The sequence below is a fragment of the Phyllopteryx taeniolatus genome, chromosome 7, assembly GCF_024500385.1.
Source record: "Phyllopteryx taeniolatus isolate TA_2022b chromosome 7, UOR_Ptae_1.2, whole genome shotgun sequence".
NCBI classification, from domain to species: domain Eukaryota; kingdom Metazoa; phylum Chordata; class Actinopteri; order Syngnathiformes; family Syngnathidae; genus Phyllopteryx; species Phyllopteryx taeniolatus.
The window spans coordinates 23,015,526-23,029,284 of record NC_084508.1 but is presented as its reverse complement, the minus strand read 5'-3'; the positions used below and the strand labels follow the sequence as shown (position 1 = coordinate 23,029,284).

The 13,759-nt window shown below is 40.6% G+C and overlaps 1 protein-coding gene across 4 annotated transcripts in view; it reads right to left on the bottom strand.

The window, feature by feature from the left end:
* usp13 (ubiquitin specific peptidase 13) overlaps nt 1-13,759 on the bottom strand; it is a 64,732-nt gene that overhangs the window by 44,445 nt on the left and 6,528 nt on the right. For 3 of the 4 annotated variants that reach the window (XM_061778974.1, XM_061778975.1, XM_061778973.1), the window contains exons 3-8: nt 8,079-8,139; nt 4,902-5,023; nt 4,030-4,172; nt 2,831-3,015; nt 954-1,051; nt 682-872 (exon numbers count right to left, since the gene is read on the bottom strand). In XM_061778974.1, coding sequence (XP_061634958.1) covers nt 682-872; nt 954-1,051; nt 2,831-3,015; nt 4,030-4,172; nt 4,902-5,023; nt 8,079-8,139 — 800 coding nt within the window. The remainder of the gene's footprint in view (nt 1-681; nt 873-953; nt 1,052-2,830; nt 3,016-4,029; nt 4,173-4,901; nt 5,024-8,078; nt 8,140-13,759) is intronic. The other variant, XM_061778976.1, reaches the window with a different exon arrangement.

Genomic DNA, 13,759 nt, shown 5'->3' with positions numbered 1-13,759 from the left:
ACAGAAATGATTAAGCAATAAATGTACACAGACAATACAGCAACACTCACAGGCCTATATTATTTTCCTTTGCAAAAAATGACAAACAATATTACTGCAGCTTACTGAGTCAGTTGTGAAACTCCGTGTTTTATTTTTTACATTCTATTTAATTATGTCATTAGTGTATGTTTTTTTAAGTACACAATTATAGTGCTATTTTTCTGATTAAAAACATTGACATATTAAAAAATGTTAATTGAAAATTGTTTGGGGAGGTTCAAATGTATTAATGGCATTTCCACTCATTTCAATGGGGAAAGACGATTTGAGATTTGTGTTTTGAGTTATGAGCGTGGTCACAGCTCAAAGTGAACTCGTATTTAAAGCACCACTGTTCTGTCTTAGAAGTCTGTCAGGTGTCTGTAAACGGTGAGTAGTTTTACTTTATTGTATTTCTATTAGGTGTATTTTACACTGTTAAGATGTTTATGATTGTGTGCCAGTTACGAATGTTAAAATGTTACTTAAAAGATTTGGCTGTGCAGTTAAAGGTTTCGACTGTGCAGTTAATAAAGGTTTTGTGATGTGATGGTTTGAGACCAAAACAAATAGATTCACAGTAGTTCCTATGAGAAAAAAAAATTAACTAGAATACCCATTAAACAATGTCTTGTAGTGAAGCCTTTTGTGTATACTCACATCCTCTGGAAGTCTGGGATGCTGAAGAGGACCTGCAAGACTGTGCTGAGGTAGCAGCTGTTGCCGAGGTTTTTGATGCCCGTGTAACCGGAACCGTACACCGCTTTCAGTTTCATGCCGGACTCCTGGATCACCTCCCACTCGCTGACCCGTGGCCGGGCGTTGTTGTCTGTGTGGTGGCCATTCTCTGTCTGAGGGGGCAGCGAAGGCCACGCCATTCAGTGCTTTTTATCTGCGGACAGATTGTGTGTATCAAAGCCATGTTGACTTACTTTTTTCTGCATCTGTAGCATGTCTATTCCAAAGTGAGACAGGTGTTCTGATATGTGCGGGTCCAACACAGCTTCCTCTTCCTCAAACGAATAGACATCTGAAACCAGGGGTTCAGTTAGTCCTTTTCAGGCAGTGTGAAATGGGCTTTTGCATGAATTAACTCACTTCCTAAGCACAAGCAGTAAGCTCCCTCAGGCTGGATGTTTGTCACCCCGTCCATGAATCATCATCAAAATTGAGAACACAAATTATTGCTTTTATATCTTCAAATTAATAATGGCAAACATATTTTTGCATTTGTAAGACCGTTAAGAATGTTAAAATGTTACTTGAAACATTGCCTGTACAGTTGATAAAAGGTTTTATAACAGTTTGACCTTCAAATGAGTTAGTTCAATAACGATTTCTCCGAAGGGAGAAAAGGATTCTAAATACAAAGGTCAGCCAGTGTCTGAAAATGGGGCATATTATGGACAATGGACTTGTATAGATAAAAGTAGTTCAGTCTCTGGACTGTAAGCCCACACATCAAGTGTGAAATAAACAACCAAGTACATCTTTTGTTATCTGCCTACTTCTGAAAATGTGTCTGTGAGAGAGCAATTCTTTACTTCGCTGGTACGAACAGTGGGACTAATTTACACAATAGCCACCCCATTTGCAGTATCAAACAGTTTTATCAGCATTAGCTTCTGATAACTGGCACAGACTCGAATGTTCAGCTAGTTGTCGATGTGGGTGTGTGGGCTATTTGTGTTTGGTGATCTCATGCACCACACTGCTACACCAATTGACAAGCGTAATTCAGCAGCTTGGAGATGAAACGCTGCCTCCACGGGGTCTTTAAGTGTACTATAGTTCTTCATCCTTGGGGTATTTTGATGAAAGTATGTCAAAGAAATGTTATTAAGATGTGCGAACTCACTGGATTAAAAAAATGCATAATATGCCTCCTGTGAAAAAACGCCTGGTTCGAAATGAGAGGTTTCACTGTATTTTCTGCAAAGAGTTATCTGAAGCGGCGGCACAGTGGACGACTGGTTAGGACATTCGCCTCACAGTTCTGAGGACCCGGGTTAAAATGTGTGGAGTTTGCATGTGCTCCCCGTGCCGGCATGGATTTTCTCCACGTACTCCGGTTTCCTCCCACATCCCAAAAACATGCATGGTAGGGTAACTGAAGACACTAAATTTCCCATAGGTGTGAATGTGAGGTCGAATTGTTGTTTGTTTATATGTGCCCTGAGATTGGCTGGTGACCAGTTTAGGATGTACTGCCCAGAGTCAGCTGTGATAGGCTCCAGCACGCCCGCGACCCTAGTGAAGCGGTACGGAAAATGAATGAATGAGTTATCTGAAGCCTCCCTCTAGTGGTACATGAAAGTATCACTCCCTGAATACCGTTCGGCTGTAAGTGCAATACATTTGCATTTAATGTTCTAAAAATGCCTGTTTTAAAACATTTATTTAGGTCTACTTTTATGTGCAATTGATGAGAGTTTAATTGTTTTTTTAAGTAGGTTTTTTTTCCTACATTTTTTTCCCCTACATTTACACTGTGTTCATACTGTGCATAACATTACAGTGGCTTACAATAATATTAAATATACTTTTTTGGGGGAAAAACTACCTCGTTCTTGATGAACACTTGGGCCTACTATGCTACAATATTTTAATGTTGGTCATGATGGTGGTACTTGCAGAGCTAAGTCCTTTTTAGGAGGCAATTGTTGTAAAAGGTTTGATAACCCCTGCACTAAGACATTAAGAATGTTGATTTGATGAGGTTTTTCCAGTTTATACCAAACTGAAGACAGACAAAAAACTCTCCTGTTTTTGGATGAGAGCTCAAACCAAGACATCAGCAGCATCAGACCTGCTCCATCTGGAGTGATGGTGTCCAGTTTGACAGCCAGCGGGTGTTTGGTCTCTTTGTAGTGGTCCAGAGCGTGTCCGTTCCCCCCGCTGCCATCAAAGAACCACTTGCCGCAGAGCATGGCGCCATCCGTCAGGTTCAGCCACAGGTTCTCTCTCATCTCGCACTTCTGACACTTCCAGCCACTGTCGATAGGAATGAGACTGGTGTCATTTTAGTGTTATCAATGAATTATCCAGACACCTGTTTGTTAATACACCCTGCTGTCATCCGTAATTGCAAACAAACAGGATAATACAAAAATACATCATTAAAAAAGCAAGAACGTTGAGTTACTGAGTTACGAGCCGTCATATTCGGACGATTATTTTAATTATTTTTTTTGCTTTAACCTGCGAGCGCAAACGACATAAGAATGCTGTATAATGTCAGGTGACTCAACTCACTTCACAACAAGGAGTTTTGCAGATATAATTGCTGAATGTTACTGTCAAACTAAACATCAAACAAAGAGCATTACACTGGAACTGTCAGGGACTATCTCTGCAGTTCCGTTGTTGGAGCTTGTGTGGCGCTTTGCGCTCCTCTCGCCCTCTTTCTCTCCCCCTCTCTCTTTTCCCAGTAATCAGCACCACCTCGGCCGCACACCTGTGGCCAATTGGCAGTCTACACTGCCTGCATTTAAGCCTGCCAGATCCAGAAAATCGCCACCAGAGTATTAATGTTCACCCGTGGTACATCGGCTCTATCCTCGCACGTAAGCTACACTACTCCCCACAATTGTATTCCTCTCTGTGTTCCTCTTCATCCGCAATGCTCCTTCCCTGCTTCCCGCCTCGCTGTTCTCTCCAGCCACGCCGCCACATGCTCACGCCACCGCTTCCCGCACGTTCCTTGTCCCGACGGTCCACCATCACGCCTTGGAGGGCCCACCCTGAACTCAAATACATATAAACCATTCTCCACGACTTCTTCCGCCTCCGTCTGCTTCTGGGTCCAGTCAACATTGATACTATAATATCGCGACAGGAACCTCAATATAATATCGTCCATTATAGCGGATTGTCGGTTACATTTAAGCACTTTTTTGTGGCCATATGCACCCAAATGACTGTACAGTACAAAATTATAAAAGGGACTAATAAAGAAATGTAAGGTCCCATCAGTCTCTTTATATGGCTGACTGGTGGTTGTCCTACCTGGGGGGGATTCTGACTCCATTGTCTAACTGTCTGAGACTTCTGGCATGTCTGGATACCTGGATCTCCTCCTCCCAGGATTCAGGCTCCTGCTTTTTGTAGGCCGACGGCGCATTGAGCACTGCATCACAGGCGATGGTTACCTGGATGGGGCAGAGGAAAAAGTGAAGCCACATTATACAGTATAAATTACATATCACTTTGTTTCTTAATAGGACATTTTGTTGCTGTGACCAATAGCAAAACAATCAAGTTACACACAACATAAGCTTTACAAAGAGAAGATGTGTTGAACGATGTTGCAGCATTCTAACACTAAAACGTCTAGCCTGAGAACAAAAATATGACATAAGACATTCAAATAAAAGGAAATTTGAATGCATTCTCCGTGCGTGCAAGAAACAAAACAGGCCACTTCATTAGGTACACCTACACAATTTAATGTGATCAATACAAGAGCAATCAGAACGATGCTTTTACACTGTTTTCACTGTTTCATATTTGTATTATAAACGTTATGTCCGTATAATGTAGTGCAGTAGTACACCACTGTGAACAACAACCACAACAATAAAGTTGTTAATACTACTCACTTAAAACCTTAAATCTGTGGAGGCAGAATTATTGCTCCAGCTTTCTATTGGATGCAGTTACATAGAGAAGGTGTACCTAATGTTGTGGCCAGTGAGTGTATTGGTTGTGCACTTAGTGGTTTCAACAGTGCTTGTGTTCACAAAACACAAACCAACCTACAAAGCATGTAATGGAGTGACACTGTGTCGATATTAGAATCACTTTTAGTGGAACAAAGGTGAAAGCCACTGAGTGCACCCTTCCTATAACATGCATGAAAACACACTGGACTCACTGACCAGAGCGGGTAACTCCTCAATATTTGGTAAGGGGATCTCGAAGTGGTCTGGAAATATAACAAGCTTGGCCTCGTCCTCGTACTCATAGTCCTCACCGTTAAAATCACGGTTTAGCTCTAAATCTTCAAAAGGAGGAAGCAAATATTCAGTCATTTCTGCTAAAGACACCCTTTCACATTGCTCTTTTTAATCATACTTTCTTCTTTATATTCCTACACATTTTAAAACAAAAGGTTAAAACCCAGTTTAAGCAGACGGATAATAAAAGCATGTGTTTAACCTTCAGTCCCTGACTACCTTTATATAATCATGATGTTTACTTCCAGTTGGAGTGCATGCTGTATATTTAGCCCTCATCGGCAACCAGCAAAGGGTTACGGATGGCTGACTCAAATCATTCCACCCAGGAAGATGGAGTGACGTCTCACCACATTTTTACTAAAAATACTGTGGGGATTTTTTTGTGTCATACTTTACTGAGCATTGGGTGGTTCAAGGGCATCTCATCAAAAAGACCCCAACCACAGGCCTTTATAGAGCAAAGAAAAATGTTTGGCAAATTTAAGGTGTAGGCCTCACGATAACGATAATGCAGTAGAACAATGGAATTTCTCCCAGTTTATCCGCACAGACATGATAGTAGTAAAGCCATAATTACAAGGAATATTTGTATGAAAAACACTTTTCGGCTATAAATACAGAACAATCAGTGAAAAACACGAAGTTTTGGCAGTAACTGAGCAAGCCTCCTTGTGCCGCATGACAACGTATTCTTGCATTGCACTCGGTTCACAACCTCAAAACACTGTAGTGTATGTTGGGAACCTCGTAAAGTGAGGACCCTCTATATTATGATTCTAAAGAGGAGCTTGGTCATATAGAGTTGTCATTGAGCAGCTTAGTTGTATATTGACTCACAGCCATGGAAACTTCTCAGAGAAGCAACAAAAGGATAGATTGGCTCATAGGCCTGGTATGGGGCAGCCCATTAACATACAGACATAAATAACCTGGATGATAACATTAATAACTAAAGAAGACTGTGCTAAGAACTACTATGTGTGAAGGTACTGCTGAGCTGGTGCGTATCGGTCATAATGAATGAGATGGAAGCGCAAACTTAAGATGTTGGTCAACATCAAGGCCTATGGGGTAAAGTGGAAGGAATTCCTCCTCCGCTGGGCCAGAGGTGAGAGGAGGGGGGCGAGATCACTGGTCCTTGCCAAGCAGCGTCATAGCGGCAATAGAAGTGTGTTAGCCTTAGGGTGACAGGTGGCAGCAGCTGAAGGACCAGGGAGAGACATGAGGCAGCCCCCCTGTAAACCAACCACCCTCTGGGCCATGGCTGTGCATGTGGCGCTTTGATTTAGTACAGTTACTAACCGCACATACACATTAACGTCCTATATTTAGAATGCGGGTGGAAGAGGAGGAGTCTGATTAGTGCAAATATCTGACACGTTCAGCAACAAACAATGACAGCAGTGGTGTTTCTAACCACGGAGATAAGTGAAAATGTATAAAATGCATTAAGAATGTTTTTAGGTATGGTAAATTGACTGTAAAGTTAAAGTAAAATTACATACCCTGGCATTGTATTTTAGTAAATTGATATAATAATTTTGTCGGCTCAGCCTTATTCTGGTGATTTTCTTTCATCTTTCACTGTGATGCCAGACGAGGCAGCATAGTATAATATTGGTTAGCACGTCTGCCTCAAGGTTCTGAAGTTCAGGGTTCAAATCTCGGCTCTGTGTGGAGTTGGCGTGTTCTCTCCGGACTTGTGTGGGTTTTCTTCAAGCACTATGGCTTCCTCCCACATTCCAAAAACATGCATGTTTGATTCTTTGAATACTTTAGGTGTGAATGTGAGTCTGGATGGTTGTTTGACTATATAGTACTTTATGTGCCCTGCAACTAACTGGTGACCAGTCAAGTACGCTGTCTTTCTCCCAAAGTCAACTGGGCTAGGCACCAGCTCACTCACGTACCTAATGAGGACAAACAAAATTAATGGATGTATGGATACCAAATGAATACAATGTGAAATGCATTTTTTTTTTAATGAATGAACAAAAGAACATTGTCACATACTTTGTCCCTCTGTTTCACACAATGTGACCAAAAGTATTGGGCACGTTGGCTATTATCTACAGGAAGTAAAATTAGGGATGGTTATCCATCGATTTTCTATTGTCCAAATTAAGGTCGATGGTGAGCTTGAGCCAATGGTCAGCTAACTTTGGGTGAGAAGCGGGGTACACCCTGGACTGGTCGCCAGACAATCTCAGGGCACTAAGAGACAACTTCTTTGACTCACTTTCACACGATTTAGTCTTCAATTAACTTAACATGTATGTTTCTAGAATGAAGGAGGAAAGCCTGAGCCAAGATTCAAACTTGAACCCCTTGACTGCGAGGAAGATATGTAAACCACAAGTCAGTAGTTCAACTGACTCACTTTGAATTAATGGTCTTTTGATTAGTTCTTTAAGCTATTCTATTTTTCATCTCTTGATATTCGGTTTATGGACTAAAAGGAAGAGTGGTTGTCATATTTAATTTCATGAACAATGATAACACTGATGATATTGTCGTACTCCAATATTACAAACATGATTGAATCACAAATTCTGAGTTGTGATTCTATTGTTGTCAATTATTTTGAAAACAAAATTCTTGCGGGTATATTTGTCAATTTTTGATATTTTTTTTTTATATATAATCATATGTATTTATGTTGCTTCTTCTTCGACATACACGTTTGACATTTTACTCATAGACACTATTGAAACTAGAAATACATCAATCGATTAACCAACAATGGATTCCTCACAATTGAAAGAAGTCTTAACAACCAATTAAATGACTAAATGAAAATTTTACCATAATAATCAATTAGTTCTTTCGCGAAAATGGAAGAAAATATGAACTTGGTCAACCCCTTTTCAACTATAAATTTGCACAAACTATCTGAAAATATGTTTTTACTTTGTCATTATGGGATATTTTATGTAGATTTTTTTTAAAGAAAACTATCTTCAAATCAGCTTTAGAATAAGTCTGTAACATAGCAAAATGTGGAAAAAGTGAAGGGCGTGAATACTTTCTGGTGGTACTCTACATACTATAAATTCCTCCACCTTAAACACAGCTTGTGACACAAATATAACTTACCCAAAAACACTTTTCCATTCCGTCGCCTGGGGATGGCGCCTCCTGCAGCTCCTGTAGCTTTCTGCGGGAGAAAAGAAGCAAGAGAAATAAAAAAACAAGTGTTCATCATTAAATCCATACATGAGATAGTATCGTTTGCAGAAAGATGCTTGATTTTGTTGTAAGTTGGCCACTTCAAATTGGTAGTTAGAAATAGATGCTGGCTCGTCCAGTAGTGAGGTCAGCTTACAAGTTCAGGGGAAAACCCCAACTACCAACTAACAGGGTCACTGTCAGAAAGTAAGTACGGTAGTCCCCTCACTATATCGCAGTTCATCGGTTGCGCCCCTGCTATATAGCAGATTTTTAAGCAACCGTGTTTTTTAATGGGATTTTACAGGATACTGAACTTATTGTAATGCCCTCGCATGTGGGAATGGAGAGCCACAGACACTGATCCACATTCAGCCAAATATTAAAGACTGGGAGAACAGGAAAAAAACACAATAAGCACACTAATACAGAGGCTTCTGTTGACCATAGCTCTCACCCAGACACTCAAACCCCGTCTTGCCGACATAACATGCCACCCCATCAGGCCCCACCTCTTGAAGGCACATGCTTACCTAACACGACACTCCAATGTGTACAGTATTTTCTATACATTTTATGTTGTTGTTGTTTTTTTGTGTTCAAACACATTTTCAAAAGTAAGTTTTAATAAGTTTAAATATGTTTAAAGTTTGTGGAAATTGGTAAAACTTTTTTTTATACAGGGTCCCTATATCGTAGATTTTTACCTTTTGTGGGTGGCAGTGGTGTGCCGTGAGGGCCTTCGGAGACTTCTCCATTGGCCTAAATACTATCAAAAGTACTGACCTACAATTACATGCATCCATTTTCTGTACCGCTCATCCTCACTAGGGTCCCGGGCGTGCTGGAGCCTATCCCAGCTATCATCGGGCAGGAGGCGGGGTACACCCTGAACTGGTCGCCAGCCAATCAAAGGGCACATCTAAACAAACAAACACTCGCACTAACATCCACACTTAGGAGCAATTTAGAGTCTTCAATTAACCTATGATGCATGTTTTTGAGATGTGGGCGGAAACCGGAATACCCGGAGAAAACCCACGCAGGCCGGGATTTGAACCGCGGTCCTCAGAACTGCGAGGCAGATGTGCTTACCAGTCGACTACCATGCCGCCCTCTCTACTCTAATCTTACAAAAATCTAACTGTGACACCGTGGGGACAATAGGCCCCGGATGTACTTTTGCCAAGTCCTGCCCCGTCTGTGGTATAAATCCTATTTTTTCACATTCTCTTTCACTACGTTTTTATATTTATATTTTACAATACAGTGCTATTTTTCGGAAAAGCGTAACTGTCTCTAATCCGTGCTGGCCTCACCACTGTTTTATAAACTTTGCCCTTCATCCTAGCAGAGACTCTTCTGTCACATAACACACCTGACACCTTCCTCCACCCATTCCAACCTGCTTGGACCTGTTTCTTCACTTCCTGACCACACTCACCATTGCTCTGGACAGTTGACCCCAAGTATTTAAAGTCTTCCACCCTCGCTATCTCTTCTCCCTGTAGCCTCACTCTTCACCCACCACCCCTCTCATTCATGAACATATATTCTGTCTTACTTTGGCTAATCTTCTACTGCTTTCCAGTGCATGCCTCCATCTTTCTAACTGTTCCACCACCTGCTTCCCTGCTTTCACTGCAGATGACAATGTTATCCTCTTTAATGCCTTTCTAACTTCCCCCTTATTAATTATTGCCATTTCCTGGTCCACCACACTTGCCCCTTCTACTCTCCCTTCTCTCTCATTTTCCTCATTTATCAACTCCTCGAAGTATTCTTTCCATCTAGCTAGCACATTGCTGGGACCAGTCAACACATTTACATCTCTATCCTTAATCACCCTAACCTGCTGCACATCCTTCCCAGCTCTATCCCTCTGTCTGGCCAACCTGTATAGATCCTTTTCTCCTTCTTTAGTGTCCAACCTGGCATACATGTCATCATATGCCTCTTGTTTGGCCTTTGCCACCTCTACCTTTGCCCTGTGTCGCATCTCAATGTATTCCTTTCGCCTCTCCTCGGTCCTCTCAGTGTCCAATTTCTTCTTAGCTAACCTTTTTCCTTGTATGATTTCCTGTACTGTGAGGTTCCCCCACCAAGTCTCCTTCTCTCCTTTTCTGCCATAAGATACACCAAGTACTCTCCTGCCTAACTCTCTTATCACCTTGGCTGTAGTGGTCCAGTCTTCTGGAAGCTCCTCCTGTCCACCGAGAGCCACCGAAAAGCTCCACAACACTCGTCCTGTCCTCACATTTCCATCCTTTTTGCAAAGTCTCCCACCATCTGTCCCTCCAAGCTCCTTTCCTGGATGCCGTACTTACCCATCACTTCTTCATCACCCCTATTTCCTTCACCAACATGTCCATTACAATCTGCACCAATCACGACTCTCTCTCTGTCTGGGATGCTCAGAACTACTTCGTCTAGCTCCTTCCAGAATTTCCCTTTCACCTCTAGGCCACATCCTACCTGTGGGGCATAGCCACTAATCACATTATACATAACACCTTCAATTTCAAGTTTCAGCCACATCACTCGATCTGATACTCTTTTCACCTCCAAGACATTCTTAGCTAACTCTTCCTTTAAAATAACCACTACTGCATTTCTCTTCCCATCTACACCATGGTAAAATAATTTAACCCCTGCCCCTAAACTTCGAGCCTTACTACCTTTCCACCTGGTCTCCTGGACACACAATATATCAACCTTTCTCCTTATCATCATCTCAACCAACTCCCGAGATTTTCCTGTCATAGTCCCAACATTCAAAGTCCCCACATTCAGTTCTAGGCTCTGTGCTTTCCTCTTCTCTTTCTGCTGAAGCACCCGCTTTCCACCTCTTCTTGGACTTCAACCAACAGTAGCTGAATTTCCACCGGCGGTGGCGGACGTTGTTAACCTGGGCCACGACCGATCCGGTATGGAATCTTTTGGATGAACGCTCATATTTGTTTGGCAAAGTTTTAAGCTGGATGCCCTTCCTGACGCAACCCTCTGCATTTATCTGGGCTTGGGACCGGCCTACAGTTTGCACTGTCTTGTGCCCCCCATAGGGCTGCATTCATTGTTTCACGTAGGGTAATCGTGGTTTTTCTCCAGCGAATGATGAAATCCCTTTACCATCTCATTTTAGAATTTTTCAATTCTGATGAGATTTTATGTGGTTCTGACAACAAAGCAAAGCAAATTTATTTTTATAACGCATTTCATACAAAAGGTAATGCAATGTGCTTTACATGTTTAAAAACATTTAAAAACAAAGGAAGAAAAAAACAACAATAAAAATGTTCCTCCATTTCAGCGTTCAAAATCACACATTCATAGGATTTTAACACAATTGAAAGGTATGTCAACGTGATGAACTTTTATTACTCTTGTTCTCTGTGAAGTTTGATAAATGTTGTAAATCTGCTGATTATTGCTCTCTCGGTGTGGCCTGGGAATGAGATGGCTCGAGCAGACGCCACCATTGAAAAATCAGAAAATGGCCTGTTGAAACATCACGTTTTCATCTCAACTAATAAGCATCCAGGCATTTTTTTAGCAAAGAGTCAAGGTTTTGGTCACACATTTCTTAATGATTCACATTTATTTCTGGACAAGGAAATCTGGGCCGCTTTGCGACATAAAAAGTGGCATAAAATCCTTAATCCTTATCCAATTCTTACAAACTAGCACTCATTTTATTCGTGTTTCAAATCTGTATCCAATGATACACTCTATTTTGATATACAGGTGGTTTGTATTTTTTTGTAACATATCTGCTATATGCTAGTATACCAACTATTAACATGTTAACATTTTATTATATTTGGCTTTTGAAATACTGGGCTTGATATAAAATTCTTGTTGGGCTTCTTATGTGCTTTCTTTATTCATACATACATATTTTATTTAGTCATACAACTATCTGGTTTTGTTTTTTTCAGTATACCAATTGTTAGCATTTTTTATCCAGACTAATATGCCTTTTGAAATAGGAATTGAAGTACCAAGTAGCCAGCATCAGGGCAACACAAACTCATTATCAATTTACCTTACCATTTAGCACATATTTGTTAGCATGTTAGCATTTTATTCATTCTTACATAAAATAGCACCAAACTACTGGGCCTGATGTAAAATGGTAATCCTTATCAATCTTAGTTCTTAGCTTAGTGCTTTATGCACAGTACTCAGGTTAATATCATGCTATACGTCAGCATACCATATAATACTATGTTATCGATTCTCATTTGAAATAGTACCCAACATCAGGGTAAGACATAAAATCTTTATCTGGCTTAGTGCTTCATCTACTCAGGTTGTTATTTTGCTATATCCATCCATCCATTTTCTGTCCCACTTTTCCTGTTCAGAGTCACAAGGAGCTGGAGCCTATCCCAATTGACGTCGAGTAAAAGGCCGATTACACCCCTGACTGGTCGCCAGTCAGTCACAGGGCACATACAGAGACAGACAACCATTTTCACTCACATTCGCACTGTCACTGAGTGGAAACTTGAACCCATGCTGCCCGCACCGAAGTCAGGCGACTGTACCACTACACATCACTGACCTATCTTGCTCTATTTCAGCATTTACTGTATTTGTTAAGCGCATTCAGGATTCACGTTAAGGTGTCAGTCTGTTCGTTAGACAGGATGGACACAAACAGACTGAGAGAATGCTGACATACTCGAGACCAGAAAGTACTCAAGGGAAAGACAAAAAAAAAAAACAGCAGACATGGGAGCCTGCAGAATGTGAACAGCTGTTTCTGTTTTCAGATGCAGGCATGGAAATAGCAGCTCTTTACAAAGCACAGCTTATCTGGGAGCAATTAGAGCCAGTGAGAAAACACAGCAGAAGGTAAGGCCTCGAGTGCTCACTCCCAACTTGTCAAGAGAGACACAAGGTGAGAAGCTTCAGTTTGGGTCCAGGAGCGATTGGATTTTTTCATTTTTAACATAGACACACCTCCACAAATTGGACATGTCAATATTAATTCAACTAACTTCCAGGTTAAATGTGACATATTTTTAAAGTTTCTTTTAAAGCATAATTCCCACCCAAAAAATGTAAACTTGCTCCATTTGCAATTTCATCTATATAACCCGAAAATTCAAAATACAGTAACATTATGAGGAGAGTGCAAAATGACAGATTAATGTTTTGAAATGATCTGCGATGAAATAGCAACACAACAAAATTCAAACTTTTTTTTTATAATAATGCACACTACTGTACTGAATGTAAATATTCTGTTTCAGGTTTACTGCTTTAGATTACATTATAGCTTGGTGCAATACTACAACATATCCAAAGAGAACCAACATAACCTGTACCATCATAGTTGAGGAGCTCATGAAGCCAAATATGAAAAGGTACAACCTGGACAAATTTGTAGTGAAAGCATTCTAAAACATCTACAAAGGGCATCTGTAATTTTTTACATGGAACTTTTGGTCAGAATGTAAACAAATAATGAAACATATTTCTTAAGCGAAAGTGTGTTCATATTATTTTTAAGATTTTCTGCTGTCCTTTTTCATTTCTCATTTTTAATAACACATATTTTGTTTTATTTTTTTAATCTACATGTATTAAATATAATTACA